Below are 21872 nucleotides of genomic sequence, written 5' to 3'. Positions count from 1 at the left end.
ACTGTGTGTGTGTGTGTGTGTGTGTATTCGTTATGACTGTGTCAGTCTGTCGTTGCTGTAGTCTCTTTAAGGAATTTTGTTGGAGGGACCCAAACTGGCAGCAGCAGCTCAGTCAGGGTACAACTGAAGTAGTGAGAGTGACATCTAGTGGTTTCTCTAATGCCGGCATCATGTGTCCTGAGGTAAGGTTTGATACAAAGAAAGAGAGAATTAACCCTTTACTAGTGAGGCGAGTGATTTGACACACAAGACGAGTTTACACAAAAACTGTTTGTTTTCTGATTCAGTATCGGTTTAAACAGCACGTCACTACAGCCATGAACAGGCAGAATGAGACTTAAACCCATATCACACAGTGTGTGTGTGTGCGTGTGGTGTTCTTGGTGCACATGCTGTATGCTTGTGGCAGTGAGAACATTAATGGGTTCTGTCTGTCAGTGAAGCTGGATTTATAGCTGAGCGACAGTTTTATTTTTTTACCTCTGCAACATTTGACCTATGTGTGTAGAAGGATTACAATCTGGTCTGAATAACAAACACAAAACCAAAGTCTGGCTACCACTGACTCTACTCATGTTTTTTAATTAATTAATTATTATTGCTATTATTACCAATTTAATATAAATTTGACCCATTCCAGGTGTTTTCAAAACAAACATAAAAAGCCTTATTTATGTTCTTTAGGCATATTTTCGTGGATTTCTTACAAACTCCACAGATATCAGAAGCCCAAGCCAATCATGCTTCACAATTATTCAGCAAATAAGTAAAAGTAGAAGTGTTAGATCAACAATCCCACTTAAGTGAAAGCCTTAAGTACTTGTAAATTTCCTTAAAGATGTTTACAGACGTCACAGATCTCTTTCTTTCCTTTGAGGCCGACACAGAATGCTCTGGTATAGCCACCAATCAGTTTTGGGTAATGTAATGAAGTAAAAGTCTAAAATATGCGCTAATATTTTTACCTAAATGTAGTAATTTAATAACATTTATTTTGAAAATCCCCATTTAAACACATTATAGATTGAACAGGGATGTACACACAGGAAGTGATCAGGAACTAAATTCGTGCTGTGAAGCAGTGAATCTGCTGCTGTTGCCGGTTTTTGTGTAGACGTCGTCTGTGTGTGTGAGTTTAGAGTTTGTCTTTCATCAGCATGACGTGTTGTACGAGCGGCCATAGCTTCATAACCGACATCATTTGTCATCACATTCGTCATCACCTCATAATAGCTGCTCACGGTCACAGATTCTCACACATTTATTTTGAGAGATAATAAATATAAGGCACGTCTGAGTGACAGTATCACAGAGTGTACATATGTACATAAGATGTTGAAGATGTGACAGAGATCCTAAAGCGTCTAATTATGATGTAAATTAAAGTCTATGAAGAACTGCTGCTACGGTCTGTACATTGCACTTCAGTAACAAATAAAAAGTGAATGTTTGTACTGTATATGTGAATAAAACCACAAAATCTTGTAATTTTATTTTGTCTTCATAGTTTTATTGATAAATGACACATTTAGATGCGATTCCACGTTGAATAATTGGTCAGAGGACACGTGTCCCGTCTCAAATATGACTTTATTTACTTCATTTATTTGCCTAATCTTTGCTTTGTTTTGCTTTGTGGCTTTGGAGAGACCAGACCCTGCCCGAAAACTACAGTATATGCTAAAATGACGCATTAAAAGAACCAAAGTATTAGCATAAATATTAGTATAAGTACTAAATTTAAACAGGCCCATTTCAGGAAGATGCAGCAGCGCCCCAGCATCCCTACCTTCCTCATCCCTGAGATCATCCAGACAATTATTAAAGAGGCCTCCCTCCTCCTCCTCCTCCTCCTCCTGCCACTCCCAGGGGAAATCCACGGGGAAATGGTTATCTCTGTTAGGCTCGGTGGCAGGTGTCATACAGACCGGCCACCAAATTAGCCTGGAGGAAGAATGAGGTGAGGAAGAAAAAGAGAGAGAGAGAGCGGGAGGCTCAGGGGTTGGAGGTTTTTAGGTATGCCTCCTCTGTAGCATCCACCCTTCCCCCCCTAAGGCCACAGAGTCGGCTGTGTGCTCTACAATAAACATCATAATTGACAATTTGCTCCAGCGGCTGGTCACGGCCAGCCAGCTCTAATCTAATAGACGAGGATGGAGAGGTGAGACTCCACCGTGTATTCTGTCTCCCAGTTTCATGCTGTTTCTCAATGAAATCTGCTCCGTCGATATGACCGACATTCTATAGGACACTCAGAACATCCAGCTTCATCCATCCATACGAGTACTGATATGGAAGGATGAGTGTGTATCTTCAGATATGTAGTTTTTAAAGTATTTTATTAGATTTACACTTTGCTACAGAGATATGTTGCTTGTGTCTAATGCCATTGCTGTTTGTATTAAGCTCTGCTCCTAGTTGTTGAGATGTGGCATTTTTGGCAGGTTGTTGTTGGCTAAAGTTTGATTGTTTACTAAAAATCCAGCAGTTCATAGTAACATTTGTGTTTGTGTGTTTGATGAGGTTTAGTCCTGTGTTGACACTCTTAGCCCCATTTTGATCTCCAATGGAAGTCTGTGTGTGTGTGTGTGTGTGTGTGTGTGTGTGTGTGTGTGTGTGTGTGCAAACTCATCGATTGAAGTGGGTCGCAGGCATTTTGGGTTGATTTCATTTCAGTGGGACATGGTAGCTCTAAAACTTGGTCAGTTAGCTTGTGTCAGCTAACGTTCTTTTCATTTCTTGTATTTCTTGTGAGTCATGATTATGAATTTAGATTGTTGGATGTCTGTCTTAAACAGAGTAGCAGACTTGTTGGGTGTGTTCATCGCCTTTCATGTTGTTGTTCACTATATGACATCGTCTTGTAGCAACACCAACTGCCCAAAATCACCGCCACAGCATGGCTCAAAGGCACAGGGGAGCGGGTGCGACAACCTGAGTGCTCTTCGACTACCAAAAAGGAAAGTAATAATGCAGTGGTGGTGGCTTTGTAGGACATGTGGGACAAACTTTGTGTGGCAGCCTGATCTCGCCTCACCTCTGTGATCTCCCTGACCCCCCCCCAGAACTTCATAGTCCATGGGCCAGATGAGATATCGGTACCACTCAAGGTGGCAAAGGTTGCTTATACTTTTTGAAAAGATACATGCCTGTAGTAAACATTTTGGTCTGATAACTCTTCTGAAGTCACAGCTAAATTATGGTTATCAGCTGTTACAGTTACCTTCCCCCGTTCAGGTCCATATGACTTATATTATTATGTTTGGTATCATTTTAAAGGGGACACTCTGGGCTTTTATTCAAGTTCTTTTGTGAATACTTTTGAAAAGTACAGTACACAGTGGAGCTCTTCAAACCTTTTATTACACACATTTTCCTGCCATTAGCGCCTAAATCTAGAGGCATGTATCTTTTCAAAAAGTATAAGCAACCGTTGCCACCTTGAGTGGTACCGTTATCTCATCTGGCCAATGGACTATTAGTCTGGATTTCCTTCAGAGACTGCTGAAATGTTATTTTTATGGACCTGAATCTCCTGGTCCAGTTTGGACTCTCCCTTAGTCTACCATTTAATATAATAATAATAACTTGTTGACAGCATTTCTGAGTCCGTCTTTTTTGTTAAATTTGTTTGTAGTGTGGGGCTAAAAGGTAATCTAGTAACTTAAAAGTGACAAACTAAATTTTGTCTGGTGCCCAACTTAATTTGAATTTTGATAAGTTTCCTTTGGGCTCCCCACAACGCTACAGTCTCACAGTGCCATGTTGCAATAGGCAACAAACTGGTGGATCCACGGCACACATGTTGTGGTGGCCTGCATGTACCTGACCTGTAGGCTAACAGTAGCAGCTGTGGTTAATGTGACAAGTAACGATTGATTGTCTCCTGGGAAACAAAGCCATAGAAACTGGTTTATCACACGTTATCTGAGATATTCTATCCTGCTATAAAGAGGTCGGTGTCACCAAATGTTCAGATGGTGTATGTGTCAGAATGCATGCATAGCTGCCATATGGTTTTCCTAAAGGATGAAAAAAAAAGTGTCATCAGCCGCTGGTAGAACAGCACTCAGGAGTTTGCTCTTATTAATGCTTATTCCAATATCACTGCATTTACAGCCAGATGAATAGAGTGAGATTCTCCAACATGATACAGGTCTCATTAAAGTGAATAAAGGTGTGAGAGGGCTGCGTGTTAAATAAGATGAAAAAGAGACGTGAGAGACTGGAAAAGGAAATCACACATTTTTATTGGAAAGTGTCAGAGAACACGTACCCGTCACAATAACGTATGCAAAGTAGATCGCATAATGAAGTTTGAGGTGAATACGATTCGCTACATCGAAGCGAAGACTATCCACTTTTTTTAATTCTTACAGTCTGGCACGCAATAATTTAATGTATCAATCCAAAATCATATTTCCTCCAGGTTGAAATTCATAAGCGGGGCGTGAATCGGACTTGCCGTTCTACCTGCAGATTAAAATGACACTGATACCGGTGGGCGCCAGATTGAGTTCCCTGAATGAAGCAGGAATGAAAAATCCTATCTGCCCTGTGCTGTGCAACACAATTAGTTATTTAACAAGCATTTGGAAAAGTGCATTGATGCTCAGAGAGATAAGGCTCATGCACGGCTTTTTAATGCAATGGTAAGGCATTTCAATAAACGTTATTACACTGTTAGGTTCATGCTACTTCAAAATGCATCCTGACTCTATTGTAGGTAGAAACAGCAGTTAAAGGTGTAGTCTGAACGTTTTGTCTGCATACTTTTATACACTGAGCTACACCAGTCACACATAAACTCACTTTTATGGGATTTACAGCACTGAATAAAGTTAAAACATCTGAAGATACAGCATGACTCCGTGTTTAGGATATTGCACAGGTGTAACCAACAGTTTCCTGGAATCCAGTGAAGCCCAGTTTCTGGATAGGATACGACCTAAAACTGGGATTCAAGTCATGTTCTCTGACTTCAAATTAAAAAAAATAATAACAGAAAAGAAACTGGCTTCACTCTGAGCACCAGAAACGTCAGGGGGCTGGGTTATTGCTTCTGTGTTTGGATAAAGAGCGCTCCACACAAGACAGGAGAGCGCCGTCTACAACGAAGGGTGCAAGAGGGTTGTACAAAGGCTGAGGGGGTTCAAATGCAGAGAGTAAACACTGCAACATCATGTTGGCACAGACATGAACAGTCACCAACAAGTTCACTTTGGGATCACACATTACAGCAACACAGGGCTCTGAGCTGGAAACAGGATGAGGAGGATGGGTCTATACATTTCACTGACACCAGCAACATACAGGGAACACACGGCTGAGCACATCCCATTCACAGAGCTCTGATGGAGTGCAGTCATTTCCCATTTTTATTGCTATGCTCTCAACACTTTGCATCCTGGCAGAAAGGCAGACGTTAAGCAATAGTTTTAAAAAATAAAAATCCACTGTAAACATGGAACAAGGCAAAAGTCTGACAGTGAAGTCTGGAACTATGGAGGCTGACCCTGAACTGAAAGCATTGTAGATACAGTAATAAGTATCAGGTCCTGTTTGAAGCTTTTTTAAGACAGTGACAAATATGATATGTTTTCTTCCAATGATCAGACGTATGAGTAAAAAGAATAAAAACCGTTTCACAGAACCACACACTGTCTTTGCCGAGCTCCACTCTCACTTAAATCAGAGGCCACAGAGTCATATATACACATGATTTTCTACAAACCGTCCCGGCCTTAGGATTATTATCTATGACGACTTTACAAGTAACATTCGCAAACCGAGTTTTATCTACATGCGAGAGCAGTAACCAAACAACAGTGATGTGAACAGCAGCCTGTGACTGTGGAGTCAGATACTAAACGGAGAAGGCAGAGGATGAACGGATCAGCCGAGCCACGTCACGATTCACAATCCATGCTTAATAAGTAAAGGAGGTGAATGAAGGGAGATCAGCTCTGTGGCCTCGAACACACCGACTCATTTAACATGTGTGAGACGTTCTGAGGAGCCGCTGAAGGATTTCAGCTGCTCGTCGGAAGAAGTAAGTCTCACCAGTGTTAACAGCTGCATCTTTAAAGGCAACACATATGGTGATAATGAACAAAACTGTGAAGTACAACTCAAGACTTTCACAGCAGCATGTCTGAGGCCACAGACGACAGTGTTCGTGTGTGTGTGTGTGTGTGCTGTATGTACATGGAGGGATTCTGATCAGTCTCCTGTGTGTGTCAGTGTCATCACTTCTCCTGCAGCAGGGCGGGGATGTTGATGTTCCAGCCGATGGCCTGCCGGTCGAAGCCGCAGGTGAACAGGTTGCAGGACTGGTTCTCCTCGTTCCATGCTGTGCAGCACACCATCCGCCTGTGACCCTGCACACACACATTTACATTCTCGGTTGAGAAGCAATGATTTGGATTCCTTACACACTTCCCTGTCCTCTTTATTCTGTCCTCACCATTCTGTTGCTGCGTGGAAGTCGGGCCAGCCTCACTCCGCTCATGTCAAACAGACGGACTTGTCGATTGTCATGTGGCAGAGCGATGATCTTCTGATTGGCAGAGACGCTTATCCTGAAAGATCAGAATTATTCATTGACCTAATGATTCCTGTACAACCTGACTTATATTCTATTATATATTCTGCTGCATGCCACTTTCTAAATAGATAAAACATATCCTGGCAGATGCTCTGTTCTGGCTACAGTATGTAATAACTTTCCACTGAAGTGTATTCATGATATAACTGATTAGGTTTAAACAGCATTTAGAGTCTATTTTCATCCATCCATCCATCTTCTATTAACCCCTGCAGTGCAGGGACACGGGGGGCTGGAGCCCAGCTAGCTTTTGGGTGAGAGGCGGGGTACACCTTGGATGGGTCACCAGTCCATCACAGGACACCACAGAGAGAGAGACAACCATTCACACTCACACCTACGGGCAATTTAGAGTCACCAATCTTCCTCCCACAGTCTTTAGACTGTGAGAGGAAGCCGGAATACCCGGAGAAAACCCGCACAGCCACAGGGAGAACGTACATACTCCGAAGAAAGACCAGACATCAGAAAGGCCCCAGTCAGAATCGAACCAGGACCCTTCCTGTGAGGCGACAGTACTGCCGCCCAGTCTATTGTCACTCAAGTCATATATCAAATCGAAGCTGTCTTCCTTTTAATCTAAACCCGACTGAAGATATGTTTTTATCTATTTGTAAAAACCCACTAAAAAAGTCAAACTTTTTAAAGAAAAACAGCTTCTAAAACTGCACATGATGAATCAGTACATCTGTCATTCTTCCTGCCACCTACCTGTTCACGGCTGAGTCAGTGCGTATGGTTGCTATAGGCGACCTCATGTTCTTCAGATCCCACACCTTGACAGTGCGATCGTCACTCCCAGACACCACGTTGTCTCCAACAGTGAACACTGCAGACGTCACCGTGCTACAAAACAAACAGCAGGCAGTTAGTGTGGACGCAAAACCATCAATTTTCACGATTCAGTGATTAATTTTGAGTTAAAACTTCAGTCCAGTCACCCTCTTCCTCCTCAGAGGGTGAATCAGAGCGACGCAGCGATTTGTCAGGAGGTTACCGAGGCTCTATTAGGTACATCTGAACAATAACACTGTGGTTTAAAATGCCATCTTAAAACATCACAGGGTTATCCCTATTTGAAAACAGTCAGGATCTCACAGAGCTTTTGTCACATGCAGCAGGTGTCAAAACGGCGTGATGGCTTAAAAGATGACTTCACACCATCCGACGTGTCTGAGCTGTCAACATGCTGCGAAAGACGAGTTCTGCTGTGCTTTTTCGCAGCTTACACAGATTCGATTTTGTTAGTCTCTTGCATCCTTTGCGCAGCTCACTTTGGTTACAAAGGCACTCCACAGGAAGAATGTCATCACAGTTATTTGTGAGTTTTTGTGTATCCATGTATTCAGTTTTGTTGAACGCTGCCACTCACAGCGTCAGACTTTATATGTTTATGAAGGACTCATTTTGCACTTTGGGCCACAATGCTCTCGTATACTGTCCTCCATGCTGTGATGTACTGCTCGACATGCTAAGGTTAGCCTGAGCCATTCATTTAACAGGCCTTTAAATTTCCAGTCTATTACTGCATGTCAGTCGCCCTCTCTCCCTTTTGTTCCCTGTTCATTCATGGAGGGAAATTCTGATCTTGATTAAGGTTAGCGTTGTGTAGTGTGTGTCCCTACACACCGACACACACAGACCCAGCACAGTCTTGGGTTCTACATCAAGCCTTTCTAGCTAAAACTGGCTCTCCCCTTAATTCAAATTGACATGGCATTAAGGGCTAATTAGCGGACTAAACTTTGTCCTATTAGCGATGCCAGGGCTCGCAGAAACTGCTGTATCGTTACAGGCACCTTCTGACATTGCAGGGTACAGCCCACCAGGGAGTACAAGAGGTGCAGGGAGAGAGATAGCAAGAAGGAAAGATAGGAGGTGTGCTAGGTGGGAGGAGGTGTGTGGGAAGCGTAATCAGACAAGGTAATTGATTAAAAGGTTGATTAAGGTTAAAGGGTTTTCAGAATGGGTGTGAGGGGGGGGAGTGGTGGGACTCGGAGCTCTGCGGTGATTCTGACAGCCAAGGTCAAGACTTCTTGCAGTTGGAAACTTGGGAAGCTAGAAAGGAAACAGAGAGGAACATCCAGAGGGGATCATGAGATCCCTGGGCAGTCGTGGCCATGTAAAGGTGGAAAATGAGAAGAACAGTGAACATGTTTGCTTGTCCTGCTCTAATGTTTTCTCAGCAAAGAAGCAGTCTCACACAAAACTCCTAAAAATAATCGAAGTTTGAAAAACAACACCAACACCAGGCTAATACTAGGCTAGCAACAGATTCTGACGCATCTGATCTTCAGTATAGTGATACACAGCAGATATAGAATAACCTTATAATTCATTGTGTAACCATGTAGAAGCTCCTGCCAGTAAGGTAAGTATTGCAGAGTAGGACACACATCAAGCCAAAAACAAGGTTTAAATGTCAACTTCACACGTTTAAAATGTCACAATTCAGTTGTGTTTGAGCCAAAATGCATAAAAACTTGGTGTGGTCAGGACCTTTGTTTGACTGACTACTGTGTTGTGATAATATGATCATTTCTATATCCTGAAAAAAACATGAAACAACTTGTCAACAGTGACACAACACTAAAACCCTCAAACACAGACCCTGACCTCTCTTCTTTCAACTCCACAGTCTGCAGTAATCTGATATCGGGGTATTTGTTCCAGCGGTGAAGCCTCGATCTGAAAGAGTGCTTTTAATGACTGATGTTTAAGTGTATAAAAGTCTCACTGAATCTTAAATGTACTCATTGTAAGTGGATGAGAGCCCAAAAATGTAAAATGCAACAGTTCAGGTACAGACAACTAAGAGGTTTTAGAGTACTTTTAGCTGTGGTGCGGCAAAACAGACAGTCACTGAGAACCTGGAAAGTGTTGGCATATTCCTCCAGAGACATGATGTCAAATCTGCATGCAGGCACACAGACCTACACACACACACACACACTTCTATCAAGCATGATCAAATGTCTCCGAAAGGCGTCAGTGGCGGGACAGACAAACGTGACATGGCGTCGCGTTTGTAGAGCAAGTCTGCTGTCATTTCTCGTTTGCTCTTGGCCATTTTGTGAGCTCACAGGCAGTTGTCATTGCACCGCAATTACGGCGGGGTGGTGGGACAGAGGGTGTATGCTGCACTTTTAGCTGCCGAGGTTCGCTGTCAGGGAGCGTTAGCTGTAATTGCCGGTGAAGACGGTGAAAACGAGAGGCTTGTCTCCCCTTCTAGCTCTCAACATCTTCTGCCTATTAAACTATTCACACTCCCTTCTCCTCACAGCAGGGGCGATGGGTAGATTATTCTATTTATGCCACACCATTACGCCATATTGTAGCTTCTCAGAAATTAACAAGAAAGATGGCAACCTGCTATTGTTCCAGGATGTGGTAATAACAAAAAAACACTCACAAGTTGGAAGGTGTGGGGAGGAGTAAGGTTTGTATGGTGAGTGTTGATGAGGCCTAATATTGGAGGATTCCAAGCAAACCTACACACAGACACACTGTGAAATCTTCAACACTCCCTTCTAGTGTGAATGTTCACTGTGCCCTACACAGTGCAGCTGATTAATCAAATCAACAGTGCATCAGTTGACAGCACCACCAGACTACGTGTCCCTTTTCTGACAAAAACAATCCACACAAGACAAGTAGAGATGTAACTGTCTGTGAGGACTGGCCAAAGTCATCTCTTGAAAACATTCTGTGGCTCCTCCAAAAAACGAAAGACGGTAACTCGAGTAAATTAAGAAAAAAACTTGTTTGATTGTCATAAAGTATGTGTATGTGGACACCGATTTATACTGTGCTACCACTCTTTGGAACTATGTTTTAAAAGGAAATAAGGAAAGAAAAAAGGATGGAGGGAAGGAAGGAAAGGAGGGTTGTTGTTAACTGTTGAACACTGGTGCCTAATCTCATTACTGCAATTGTCTATGAGAGAGAATTAGAGTGGGATCTGCAGGAATTATACATGTTGGGGTCGTACATAATGAGCTCTATGTAATCCCCCCACTTGCAATCAAAGGCTGCCAGAGAGTACCAGCCAACCAGCACACACATATGTAGACATGCACATAAACACACACACACTCACACACACACACACACACACACTCCTTTTAAAGAGTGCTGCCATTGAAAGCCACAGACAAGCCTGACAGTCATCGTTTTGAAATGAGCGGCTGCAATTGAGTGTTAACAGCGAGCGAAGTGCCAAATTACACAGAGTGGGGGATTAACGCAGAAACGGACAGATAAATGAACAGGAGAGAGAGGGAGAGAGGAAAAAGACGCAAACTGTCGAAGTGAGGAGAAGTGCTCAGTAATGAATGAGAGGCAAGTGGAGGATTTGGCTTAGAGCAATAGGGTCTGTAAATGTAATGTAAAGGGGAAAAAAAGCAGAAAGTGATGAAGAGAATCACAGAATGGGAAGATGCTACAGCACCACCTTGTGGGGAAAATCACGACTGCGCCATTTATAATTTAGTAAGGCCACAAATGTGTGTGTGTGTGTGTGTGTTGGAGAGGAAGAGACTTACTCGGTGTGTCCCTGGAAGACATTGACAGAGTGGATGGAGGGGTCTCTGAAGTCCCACAGTCTGAAGGTGGTGTCTCTAGATGAAGTGACCACCAGCCGCTGGGTGGGGTGTGTGCAGCAGTGGGTCAGCTCCTGGTCATGGCCTACACACAACACACAACAGAACACCTGTAAACCTTCCCTAAAGGAACACTTTTACTACCATGTCTGTATTGGGATTGCCAAAAGAAAGGGCAACACAAGCTTAACGCATCACAAACGTACCCAGCAGTGGGACTCAGTACCAGGACCAGGTACCGAGTCCCACTTAGAGCTGCTGGAAGACTGTACACTGACATGTCTGCTGCTTGACCTACCAGTGAGTGTGTGAACCAGTTCAGATGTCTCCACCTCGTACAGGTTAGCAGCACGGTCCCAGGAAGCAGTCACCACTTGTCGGCCCCCCACCAACCAGTCGGCTGCGATCACTACACCCTGATGGCTCTTTAGGGTTGCCGTTGCGACACGGACTGTGGGGACTTCGCAAGGGCCCTCGCCATCAACCTCGCCTTCCTCTCTGTCCGATGAGTCCTGATCATCGTCACATGGAGCCTGTGGAAAAACACACAAGTGGTCATCCTGTACACTCACAACAGAAAAAAAAGTAACAGCCTGATTCATGTGTTACAGTTTTCAACAGGCTGTAGAAGAGAACAGTCCACAGCTACTCACACTGACATCTGGTGGTGGCTGGGGGGCAGGAAGCTGCACCATGTAGCGCCAGATGTGAGCCGTCTGGTCCCCAGAGGCTGTGGAATCATGGAAACAAACATCGACAAACATGAGGCGCTTCCACATCTACGTCACATCACAAGTGATTACTGGAGACAACAGATGCAGCAGAAGAGTGCTGAAATAGTCACAAGGAGAACAAACAGATGCAGTTCAGCTAATCAAACACACATACCTGTGAGTGCCATCTGCTCTGTGGGGTGGAATTTGATGGAGTTGACTGTAGGAAAGGAAACAATAAGACAGTACTGCTGTCATCAAACAAGCCATGTGAGAATACGTTGATGGTGTTACATCTAATGCTTTAGAAGTCAGACCCCACAGAATGTATTAGAACTAGGTATCGTTTTCATGACAGATGTTTCTGAGGTGGAATTACCTGATCCTGCATGGCCAGCGTATCTCAGCAGACACTTCCCAGTCTCTATACTCCACAGGAGAGCGGAGTGATCTGAGAGCAGGATGGACAACATGTAGCCGTTAAGGATTTAATGTTGAATGCTTGTATAGAATGAGTGAATAAATAATAGCACTGCACAGCAAATGCCATCGATCACCTTAACTCTGAAGCATCACAATTAATTTAACAATCATATAATGACTGCTCGCAGCACCTTTAGTCTTCACTCATATTTCTTACTTAAGGCCACTATGTGCCAGGCTTTATTTTGTTATACACTAAAGCCATTTGATTGATTTACTGTCTATACAGTGTACTCTTCTGTACCTGCAGAGGCAGTGCCCAGGACCACTGGCTGAGTCCGGGTCACACTGAGGTCCCAGATTCCGTCCCGATGGCCTATATACTCCTTCAGCAGCTGGCACAAAGCCCGGGAACCCGTGGTGGCTTTAAAACTGGACACGATCTGAACAGAGAGGACACAAATGGTTGTCACAGATGGAGAAGAAACTCAGAGACAGACTGAACCAAACTGAGGTGCACCGATGAGAAGTTGATGTTGCATTATAGCCATACTGTAGACTAAAATGCACAAGATTAGCATTTTTAATTTGTGTGCAGGTGTCACACACAAATTCAAGAGGTATGTTAAATCCAGAGCCTGTGTCACAAAACAAGCTTAGAGGGTTAGCCATCATCTTATGGCTTTTTTTTTTTGCATTTAACTGCAGGTTACATGCTTTCCTTCAAACCCTCGACCTGTCGTCATATTGTCATGGTTTACAGCAGATGTTTAGCTTATCATTAGTGACGCCAGGCTTTGTGATGCAGGCTCTGAGATGGCAAAAGCCAACTGTGTGTATATCCTGTTAACAAGCCCTGTTTTGTATATATCAGCCAAACAGCTTTGGACTTCATACTGCACCAAACTGTGTGTCATTATCATCAAGTCTACTCATATGTCAAATCAAGTGGGGAAGATGGATCGTCACTGTGCTCAGATGTGAGTGGTGCACCTCTAAAAATATCAAGAGGTCTGGTTACATACGGCCTTCTGTCACTGCAGGCTTCCAGATGAACACACTACAGAGGGAAGTGTAGTCTCGCCTGTCACAGAGCGCTCACAGGCTGCACTGTACATGCTGCTGCAAGCAGACGGCTGACCACAGCAACAAGCTTACAACATTGGTAGTCATTAGATGCAACAGCGAAGCATCTGGTTCAGACCGTGTTAATGCACACTCATTCTGTCTCTCAGCGCTTACGTCCACATTACACAGTAATACAGTTTCATTTGTTTCCTGTCATTAGAACACAATGAACAGTGAGCAACTAGAAAAGGAGCCCATTCCAGTCAAGGTCAACCTAGTAGTACAATGAGACTATAGTTAGTACAAGATAATTAGTTCCAATTCCTCGCAGTCTTTACAAATAGGTTAGCTGTACATGGTATAGCAGCTACTTATGTCAGGTTAATCTAACAAGTCCTCCCTTGATCCTGTGCTTTCAAAGCAGAAGAGGATGGTGCCCCTCTCTTCATCTAGCTCAGAGTTTGGCTGCATGTGTGGCTTCAAAGAAGGCAATGCCAAAAGAACATTTAATGTAAAAAATAGAGGAGGAAGCCGAAGATACCTTTAAAGGAATAGTTAAGACATTTTGGGGAATGAGCTCAACAGTTACTGTACCAGCACCAGGGCGTCAGGCCACATATTAAAGCCTCATTCAACACTTCTATATTTTCACAACATGTACGTCTGGTATGAGTATGACATCATATGACGAGTGTAAAAATGACATCTGTATTTCTCAAGTGGCGGATTAGCTTAAAGATTAAAATAAAAGGAGGAAACCACTTCACTGGCCAGCTAACATCTCACTTCAAGCAACCATGAATCTGTACCAGCATACAAGTGCAGGACCAACAATTCCCCAACAGTTATCTGGACTTATGTGCCAGACATTCGTCATTGGAAACAGGTTGCCAGGCAACTGATGGAAAGAGGGTTAAGGTTTATAGTTCTTGCATAGAATAGTAGCTAGTAGGTAGAATTTACCTTTTTTTTTTTAACCTCTGTACTGTTTACAGCCTATACTGTCTCTGTGCCAAGCTAACACGCTACTGATATTAGCGTCATATTTAGGGTACAAATGTGAAAACTGTCTTTCTATCAGGAAGAAAACAGATATAAATATTTCCCAAAATGTCAAACTATTCCTTTTTAATTGGTTAGATGTCACGGTGTTGCTCTGTACAAACTTGGACTCCTGATAAAACTGTGACAATCCACTGAATAGAAGGTGTCCTAGGTGAGATTGAACTAATGCAGCCGTTCACCCAAACGTCTTGTGTGTGGGTGCAGAGCAGAGAAGAGACGAGGAGTCAAGGTCAGACTGTAGTTAAAAAGAAACTTAGCCCGCAACTCTCCCCCCACGATGCTTAGTGACAAAGAGAGCATTCAGGAAGTTACCCATGAATCTCCGCCCCACAACTCCCATGTGGCCACACTGAAGTTGCGAGGTCCACCTATTTTGCCCTGCAAAGTGTACAAGTGCTACATTGGCAAAAGAGGAAAAAGTCAAGGGAGATGTCATTTTTAGGCAAATGCTAAAATGATCACACAGGCTATTTTCTACAACCTGTTAATATTACGTATCTTTAGTAGAAAAAATAAATAATATAACAGGAAGGATGTTTGGTCTACAATTTCTTTGTTTACCCACACACCATGACCTCAGAGGAAGCTTCCGTCCTCTCACACAGGGGCTTTCAACACTCCCAACACCTCATACGGGCTCAAATATTTACACACATGACACATACACATACACACTTCTATTGAACGGGATAACACAGCTGGGGCCGGGTACCTTGCTGGTGGAGGCTTTGTAGGTCGTCTTCAGCTTCTGTGACAGTTGACTGGTGCTGTGGCTGGCTGTGTGATGGACAGACAAAGGACAATGAAGGAAATTCAGCTTGGCAGGTTTACTGCTTCAGTAATGACCCAATAAAGTGACGCAAACTTTAAATTGCACACACCTCAACAATACACAGCCTTGTTGTGAGTTTCTAGGTGTCAGTACAAGCTGGTTGTTAAAAACATTGTACAGTAGACTACTGTACAGATAGAGTTTCGAAAAAGCGAGTTAACTTTAGCACACCAGGAGATTTCTGATGATATGTTTGAGGGAGATATGAAATAAAATTACAAGTAGGTCGTTTTTCCTCCCGGAGATGTGCACTTTACCAAAGCACTCCATTAAATATATTAAGTACAAACACCCTCATAAATAACAATGGTCCACTTGACTGTGTAGTAAATACGGGACCTTTTGTTTTCAGGGCTCCTTTGGTGGGGTCTCCTCCATCAACAGCCTGCCCATCTCCGGTCAGACGTTCGTTCAGAGAATCGATTTCCCGGCGTACTGTAATGTTAACACAGTGACAGCACATCAGTGTTCCCATCCTGCTCCTGATACCACCTAGTTAGTCATTTAACGCCTTAAAGATCAATACAGTAAGATATGTAACCAAGAATGTGTAATCTGTGTACATTTGCTTGACCCTCACTCACATTCAAGGTTTTCAATGTAGAGATTTTCAAACTCGCGTTCGATCTGGCCAAACAGGTCAAGAAGATTGTTCCGCAAGGCGAGGGGCAGCTTGGAGTCCTGGACAAACAGACAAAGTAACACCTGAATAAACTGCACACTGGCAGGCATAGAGAGAAAGAATTCTGTTCACACGCTCGGGTTTTTAATGAATTTCAACACCCTTTTCATTTTATTATGTTCCAACAGTGCAGTTTTACAACAAACAGGTGTCTACTACTGTATCACTATTGAAAGAGGCGGTGCGTCAGACACACACCACTTAAGCAAAGTGAAAGCAACCCGCATAAATTTCTCGTCAACCATAGCCTGTGTGTTTACCTGATTAAAAGTGTGAATACTTTGTACCAGTCTGACCTACAAACAATTCACTCACTACACACTAAACAATCCAACCAGCAACACTCCTACCTCCATAGTGAACTCCTAGATGTACTCACTCAACTGTTGACCACCGGTCTACACCAGGCTGGTGGTCAACAGATGTAAAAGCTCCCATAAAAACAACGGATTCAAAAGGCTGCGTCTGACAGCTCGCCTTGAGAGCTGCTGCTTAGCTCTCCGTCTCCAAATACCAAATACCTGCCTGTCACACTTTCTGCTCAGGTTTAAAACCAGCAGTTTGAGCCACATGATCATTCTGTCAGAACCACATGTCAACAGACTTTGTAAAGATAAAAAGGTCAATTAGCAAATAACAGGCAGCCCTTTTAATTCAAAGCCGCTTAGTTTACAACCTTTAAACCTGCAGCGTACTCTGGCTAATAATAACGGCATTAAAGGTGCAAAAGGAAATGCTTGTTGTGTTGCATATATGTTCATAAAGCTGTCTGTGTATGTGGAACTTGTGCTGCAGGGGGGAGGAGGTGGTAAACTCAGTACACAAACAGAGCCAGCATGTCTTGGCAATGGACAAAAAGAAGCGTTGAAAAGCCTAATCAGACCTGGACAAGTGGCCCATATTAAAACTTGATGAGACAACGGGCCAGTGTAAGCTGAGCCCCAAGTTTTAGAGGCTGATAATTCAAGGACATTGTCACAAGACAGAAAGTAAAAGTAAAATACTTCAATACTCAAACGACGGCAGCCTTAAATTCATAAAATTAAGCCTCATATATTTGCAGAGAATTTAAAGAAAAGATTAAATAGGACCAGCCTGAAGAGCCCAACCCAAACATCAATAACCTCTCATGACAGAATACTAACAAGCCCTTTGCTCATGTAATCCAAGTTGTGTCTCTTGATAAGGACTATACAGCCAACTCCCACAAGTTAACAACCAGGATCTTCTTAATCAAACAGAAACTCTTTTTTATTGTCTCAGCATATCAGTGGTACATGAAAAATCACCTAAACAAACTAAATCAGTTAAACTACATCAACCCCTAATTAAACAACCTGTACTCACCAACATGGCCGCATCAGTGGGCGTGAAAATCAATCAATTAACACAAGATCATTTCTTACTGAAATTCACCTCCGCACAAAACAGATCATAGAGTTCAGAGAATCAGGATGACAGTAACACATCTTTAAGAGGCTTTATTTAGTAACTACCAAGAGGAACATAAGCCTTTCCCCGGGGGGAGACACCCCATAGCATAATCACAGTGCAGCGTGGAGCTGTAGATGTTGCAACACCAGGTAACAAAAAATAAAAGCAATGCTGTTTAACCGGCTGGTGCAGAACTCACATGACAGATTAAAAAAACAGCCTCACACCAAAACAATATAACAATTAAAAAGTTAATTAAAAAAACATCTGTTCATGCATGTCTTTGGAGCTACAGATCCTGCCTGCAACGCCTGTCTGTGGTTGTGTGTGTGTGTGTCACCTGTCCCTCCAGCATGTCTCCTCTTTGGATGCCCGGTGGCCTCTCCTCTGTGCTGTTGGTTCGCCGGATGGACAAACTGTGAGCCTTACGCTTCTGCTTAGGGTGACGACCAGCTGAAGCAGAGCCGCTGCTGCTTCCGCCCTCCACAGGCATCCCTCCTACCTCGTGGGCGGCCCTGCCTCCTGCTCACACCTCAGCTGAAATGCAAGTAAACAAAGGCCCCTTGCTGGCTGGCTGGCTGGCTGGCTGACTGACGGGTGGGTTGGGTCTGTAAGTTTTCAAAATAGAAAGTGAAATTCAAGTTTGCATGCAGCCTAATACCAACAGCTGTATTTCTAAGGAGTCTAGTGAACCACATCATTCCAACTTCTTTCTGTTTAATGTTCATTCCTAAAAACAAATATGTGCATGTGTTTGTGTTTTCACATTGAACCTCATTCAGAGGAATCTCATTTTACTGTTGGTGGGAGATGACTGCAACAAAAATAACAAATAGAACATTTACATTTTTGTCTTATAAATATCGTTTCTTACAAGTTTGTACCTCGAACTGCATATTGACACTGAGGCGATGTGTCACCTGCTGAAAACATGCGCTTCCTAACAGATATCACGACATAGATTTAGTGGTAATTTAACGAAATTCAGCATCACACATCCTGTAGGTCCGTGTTATGTTAGCGAAGCAACACAATTCTGGAAATGCAACATACGCCACAGCACACGTTCAATTATTTAACGTAATGCTCAATAACTACCTGCGGCTAATTAACGGGGCTAATTGCGTCACCTTCAGGGCTATAATACTGGCTTAAATGAAACAACATCGACACTCACCAATGTCACTGGCTCGCTGAATTCAAATTTGACCAACAAGGAGCAAAATTAAAGCAAAATTAGCCACAAGCTAACACAGGCTAGCTGCCACTTATCACCTTCATTGCGGCATCTAACGTTCACACATCACACAGCAGCTGTAAGATATGGATGGGCTATGTTCCGCATGACGTGACGTGAAACGATATAACCTATACATTTGTAAAATTTTAACATTTACTGTGACGTATGACTTACAATAAAACAGTCGGTGATAGAGTGTTAGTGTTTGACAAGTGTCATAATCTTAAATCTCCCAAAATTTTGACACATCACGTATTTTATTAGCGCACCCAACTTCCGTATCACGTGGTTTGTGTTTGCACTCTGTGAGCCAATAAGCAGGCACGCTGCGGAAAGGGTAACGAATGAAAAGCCGTGACGTCAAAAGCAGGAATGGAGCCTCGGCCGCTCGAGCACAAGATTTCGCTTTTTTTTAATATCGTCGTAAACAAACGCAAAACACGATAAAGGACGTGTTTTAGCTACTTGTAACGGAGCAAAGCCGTTTGTAGGTAAGTGAACATTTTATCGGTTTCTCCGTAGGTCGCATGTGTGAGACGCATAGCATACTTATGTGCAGTTGTCAGAGGCCTGGATGGTGCGGGCTGCGCCGTGCGGTGGTCTGATGGCGTGTTGACACTCGGAGTTCAGAGGAAAACACGAAGTGGATTCTACTGGAGCGGGACAATAAGAGCCATTTACATGTCCATGCATCAGCGACACATAACTAAATATTATGTCATTTATCATGAATGTAGGTGATACCTAAATAAAATCAGTAATATCAAGATTTATATGTTGTCTCACTGTTTTCTGATTAAAATAGTCACTATTCTCCAGTCCTCTCTGTAAACCCTCTCCTTGTCTTGTCCCATTCCTCTCCGTGTTTTAGCTGCAGTCCCGTCCTCCGCCCCTGTGATTGGTTTTGTGTTTTGGTCAGGCCATGGTGCGGCCTGTGTGGGCGGTGCTCAGACTGGTATCCCGCGACGGAGCAGCACTGCTGAAATCAAACGCACCTGGGACTGCTAGAGCTGCTCCACAGAGGTACCGACCCACGTACTCCGCCGTGACTACCTGCTGCAGAGCTCTATCCAGGTAGGCTGGGAGGCTGTGGATCTCAGAGACCCCCTGAGTGGTTTGATGTTAAAGACAGGGATAGCAACGATAAGCCTGTTGAGCTTAAGCTGGAAGTGTCTGTGCTATTGATAGCTGAGCTCTGCTGGAGCCTGTGTTTGATTTGTTGTCTGGTTAAATGCTAGTGTCTCATGATGAAAACAAGTCAAGCCAAACTCTACTTGACAGTCTGCTTATGTGTTTTCTCTGCTTCTCCACTTGTTTGCCTTCCAGTGAGACGAGACACCTGCAGGCTGCTGTCAGGATGCCTGAGATAACCACCGACCACCTGGACGAGAAGCAGGTGCAGCTGCTGTCTGAGATGTGTATCCTCATCGACGAGAACGACCGCAAAATTGGCGCCGACACCAAGAAAAACTGTCACCTGAACTCCAACATAGATAAAGGTATGGACCTGGCACATTGAAACACTTCGTATTTACTTCTCACATCTCTGATTGGTGTGCTGAAGTGTTCTTGTCTCACCAGGTTTGTTGCACAGAGCTTTCAGTGTCTTCATATTCAACAGTGAAGAGAAGCTGCTGTTACAACAGAGGTCTGATGCCAAAATCACTTTTCCAGGTGAGCAACAAAGCCCTGCACGTCCCTCTGTGTAAGTAGGCATTAAACAGCACTTATAGGAGAGTGTGTGTGTGTCTGCAGGTTGTTTCACAAACACATGCTGCAGCCATCCTTTGCACACAGACAGTGAGCTGGAGGAGAAGGACGCATTAGGAGTGAGGAGAGCTGCTCAGAGGAGACTCGAAGCTGAACTTGGTATCCCCCTAGAACAGGTACACTGTGTGTGTGTGTGTGTGTGAGGGCTTGGCTTCTGCTTTTAGTGGAAGAGGATTATTGAGGATTGTGGAGAACCTTTGCACGCCTGTTATCTCTTCTCCCCTTCTGCTGCTCCTTAGGTGACTCCAGATGAAATGACGTATCTAACAAGGATCCATTACAAGGCCCAGTCGGACGGTGTTTGGGGAGAACATGAGATTGACTACATCCTCTTCATGCAGAAGGTAGCACACTAATAGCTGATGGAGTTGAGGTGCATCAGGTCATAATTTGTATCTTCTAGGTGGAGTTGTATAAATGTTTTTTCCTTTCCTCCTTTCCTTGTCCTTTTTACGTTACTCCACAGGACGTGGACTTGAGTCCCGACCCCAATGAGATCAAAAGCCACTGTTATGTGAGCAAAGAGGAGCTGAAGGAGATGCTGGAGAAGGCCAAGCGCAGTGAGCTGGAAATCACACCCTGGTTCAGCCTTATTGCTCAGACCTTCCTCTTCAAGTGGTGGGACAACCTGCAGAACCTCAAGCAGTTCATGGATCACGACAAAATCCACCGCATGTAGCCCCCCCAGGCTCTACCTCCAATCACTTCAAGCTCTAGATGGTCACAGTACTTGCCTGACACACAAGCAAAACCAGCTCAGGTGCTAGAAACCTCCAGAAAGTAATGATCCGCATGAAAAGAGGCTTCACCGGCTGCTTTTGTGAAGGATGTAGTAAGTGTTGTAGGGCTTTTGCACTAGAAAAGAAAGCAGAGAATGTCTTGACAGTATCTAAGAAGGCACTGAGGAGCATTCATCTTTACAATAGATGTTCCTCATAGTGCTGGCAGGCTGGTAATCAGCTCTGATAAGCAGCACCCCTGATACAGACTAAATAGAAGACAGCATTTTACCTTATTCAGTATATAAACGTAAAGTACCAAACCTATTTTTATATAAAAACTGTAAGTGCCTGATGACAGGTCAGTAGGGTGAGGTAAATAATGCCTCAGAGTCACAGCAACCTCCCTCCCAATATGTTGTTGATCAGTAAGCAAGCTGCCTCTTTGTGCTCTTTTACGCAATAAAGTGTTTGACTGTGAGTGGGTTCCATTGTATGGCTGCGATCAATTGTCGAGGTATCTATGACTGTTAAAATATCATGTTAAGTTTTACAGACTTAACAGCAAGTAGGGACAAAACCAAGCACAATTTATTAAAGGTGTGCCTGATGTGCTCTTCAAGTGTCACATGACTATACAACACAGCTTCCACTGAATAGGATGTGGTTTATTTGCAGGCTTTGTTTGACACTGTGTCACAGTACACTGAGAACAAAG

At 43.5% G+C, this 21872-nt stretch overlaps 2 protein-coding genes across 7 annotated transcripts; one reads left to right on the top strand and one right to left on the bottom strand.

Moving 5' to 3' along the window:
• Positions 1-5360: 5360 nt before the first annotated feature.
• LOC114453526 (WD repeat-containing protein 37-like) lies at positions 5361-19314 on the bottom strand. 6 transcript variants are annotated; one of them, XM_028433472.1, is made up of 15 exons: positions 19215-19314; positions 17766-18033; positions 15894-15990; positions 15649-15744; positions 15190-15254; positions 14790-14873; positions 12649-12787; positions 12301-12372; positions 12097-12141; positions 11862-11938; positions 11507-11741; positions 11152-11293; positions 7319-7453; positions 6467-6581; positions 5361-6380 (listed from the first exon to the last, which is right to left on the bottom strand). In XM_028433472.1, exons 2-15 carry the CDS (start codon positions 17916-17918, stop codon positions 6249-6251), a joined length of 1587 nt encoding a protein of 528 aa, XP_028289273.1. In that variant the 5' UTR covers positions 17919-18033; positions 19215-19314; the 3' UTR covers positions 5361-6248. The 6 variants fall into 6 exon arrangements, with proteins under 6 accessions (XP_028289273.1, XP_028289277.1, XP_028289275.1 ...); XM_028433476.1 differs by having other exon boundaries at positions 14790-14855; XM_028433474.1 differs by lacking the exon at positions 19215-19314 and adding an exon at positions 18840-18951.
• On the top strand, positions 19021-21836 carry idi1 (isopentenyl-diphosphate delta isomerase 1). The gene is made up of 7 exons (XM_028433479.1): positions 19021-19156; positions 19537-19739; positions 19992-20164; positions 20247-20339; positions 20421-20551; positions 20675-20779; positions 20902-21836. Exons 2-7 carry the CDS (start codon positions 19588-19590, stop codon positions 21112-21114), a joined length of 867 nt encoding a protein of 288 aa, XP_028289280.1. The 5' UTR covers positions 19021-19156; positions 19537-19587; the 3' UTR covers positions 21115-21836.
• Positions 21837-21872: the final 36 nt, after the last annotated feature.

The sequence above is a fragment of the Parambassis ranga genome, chromosome 20, assembly GCF_900634625.1.
Source record: "Parambassis ranga chromosome 20, fParRan2.1, whole genome shotgun sequence".
Lineage (NCBI taxonomy): Eukaryota > Metazoa > Chordata > Actinopteri > Ambassidae > Parambassis > Parambassis ranga.
The sequence above is the reverse complement of the archived record's forward strand: the minus strand, read 5'-3'. Positions and strand labels throughout refer to the sequence as shown.

Bases quoted from the DNA above. Each gene is read 5' to 3' on its own strand.
- idi1 (XM_028433479.1), top strand. From the start codon at position 19,588: ATGGTGCGGCCTGTGTGGGCGGTGCTCAGACTGGTATCCCGCGACGGA. The intron at 20,552-20,674 runs GTACACTGTGTG...GCTGCTCCTTAG, and splicing joins TTGGTATCCCCCTAGAACAG to GTGACTCCAGATGAAATGAC. The intron at 20,780-20,901 runs GTAGCACACTAA...GTTACTCCACAG, and splicing joins ACATCCTCTTCATGCAGAAG to GACGTGGACTTGAGTCCCGA.
- LOC114453526 (XM_028433472.1), bottom strand. From the start codon at position 17,918: ATGCCTGTGGAGGGCGGAAGCAGCAGCGGCTCTGCTTCAGCTGGTCGT. The intron at 15,745-15,893 runs GTGAGTGAGGGT...TTAACATTACAG, and splicing joins CTACATTGAAAACCTTGAAT to TACGCCGGGAAATCGATTCT. The intron at 15,255-15,648 runs GTCCCGTATTTA...TCCATCACACAG, and splicing joins AGGAGCCCTGAAAACAAAAG to CCAGCCACAGCACCAGTCAA.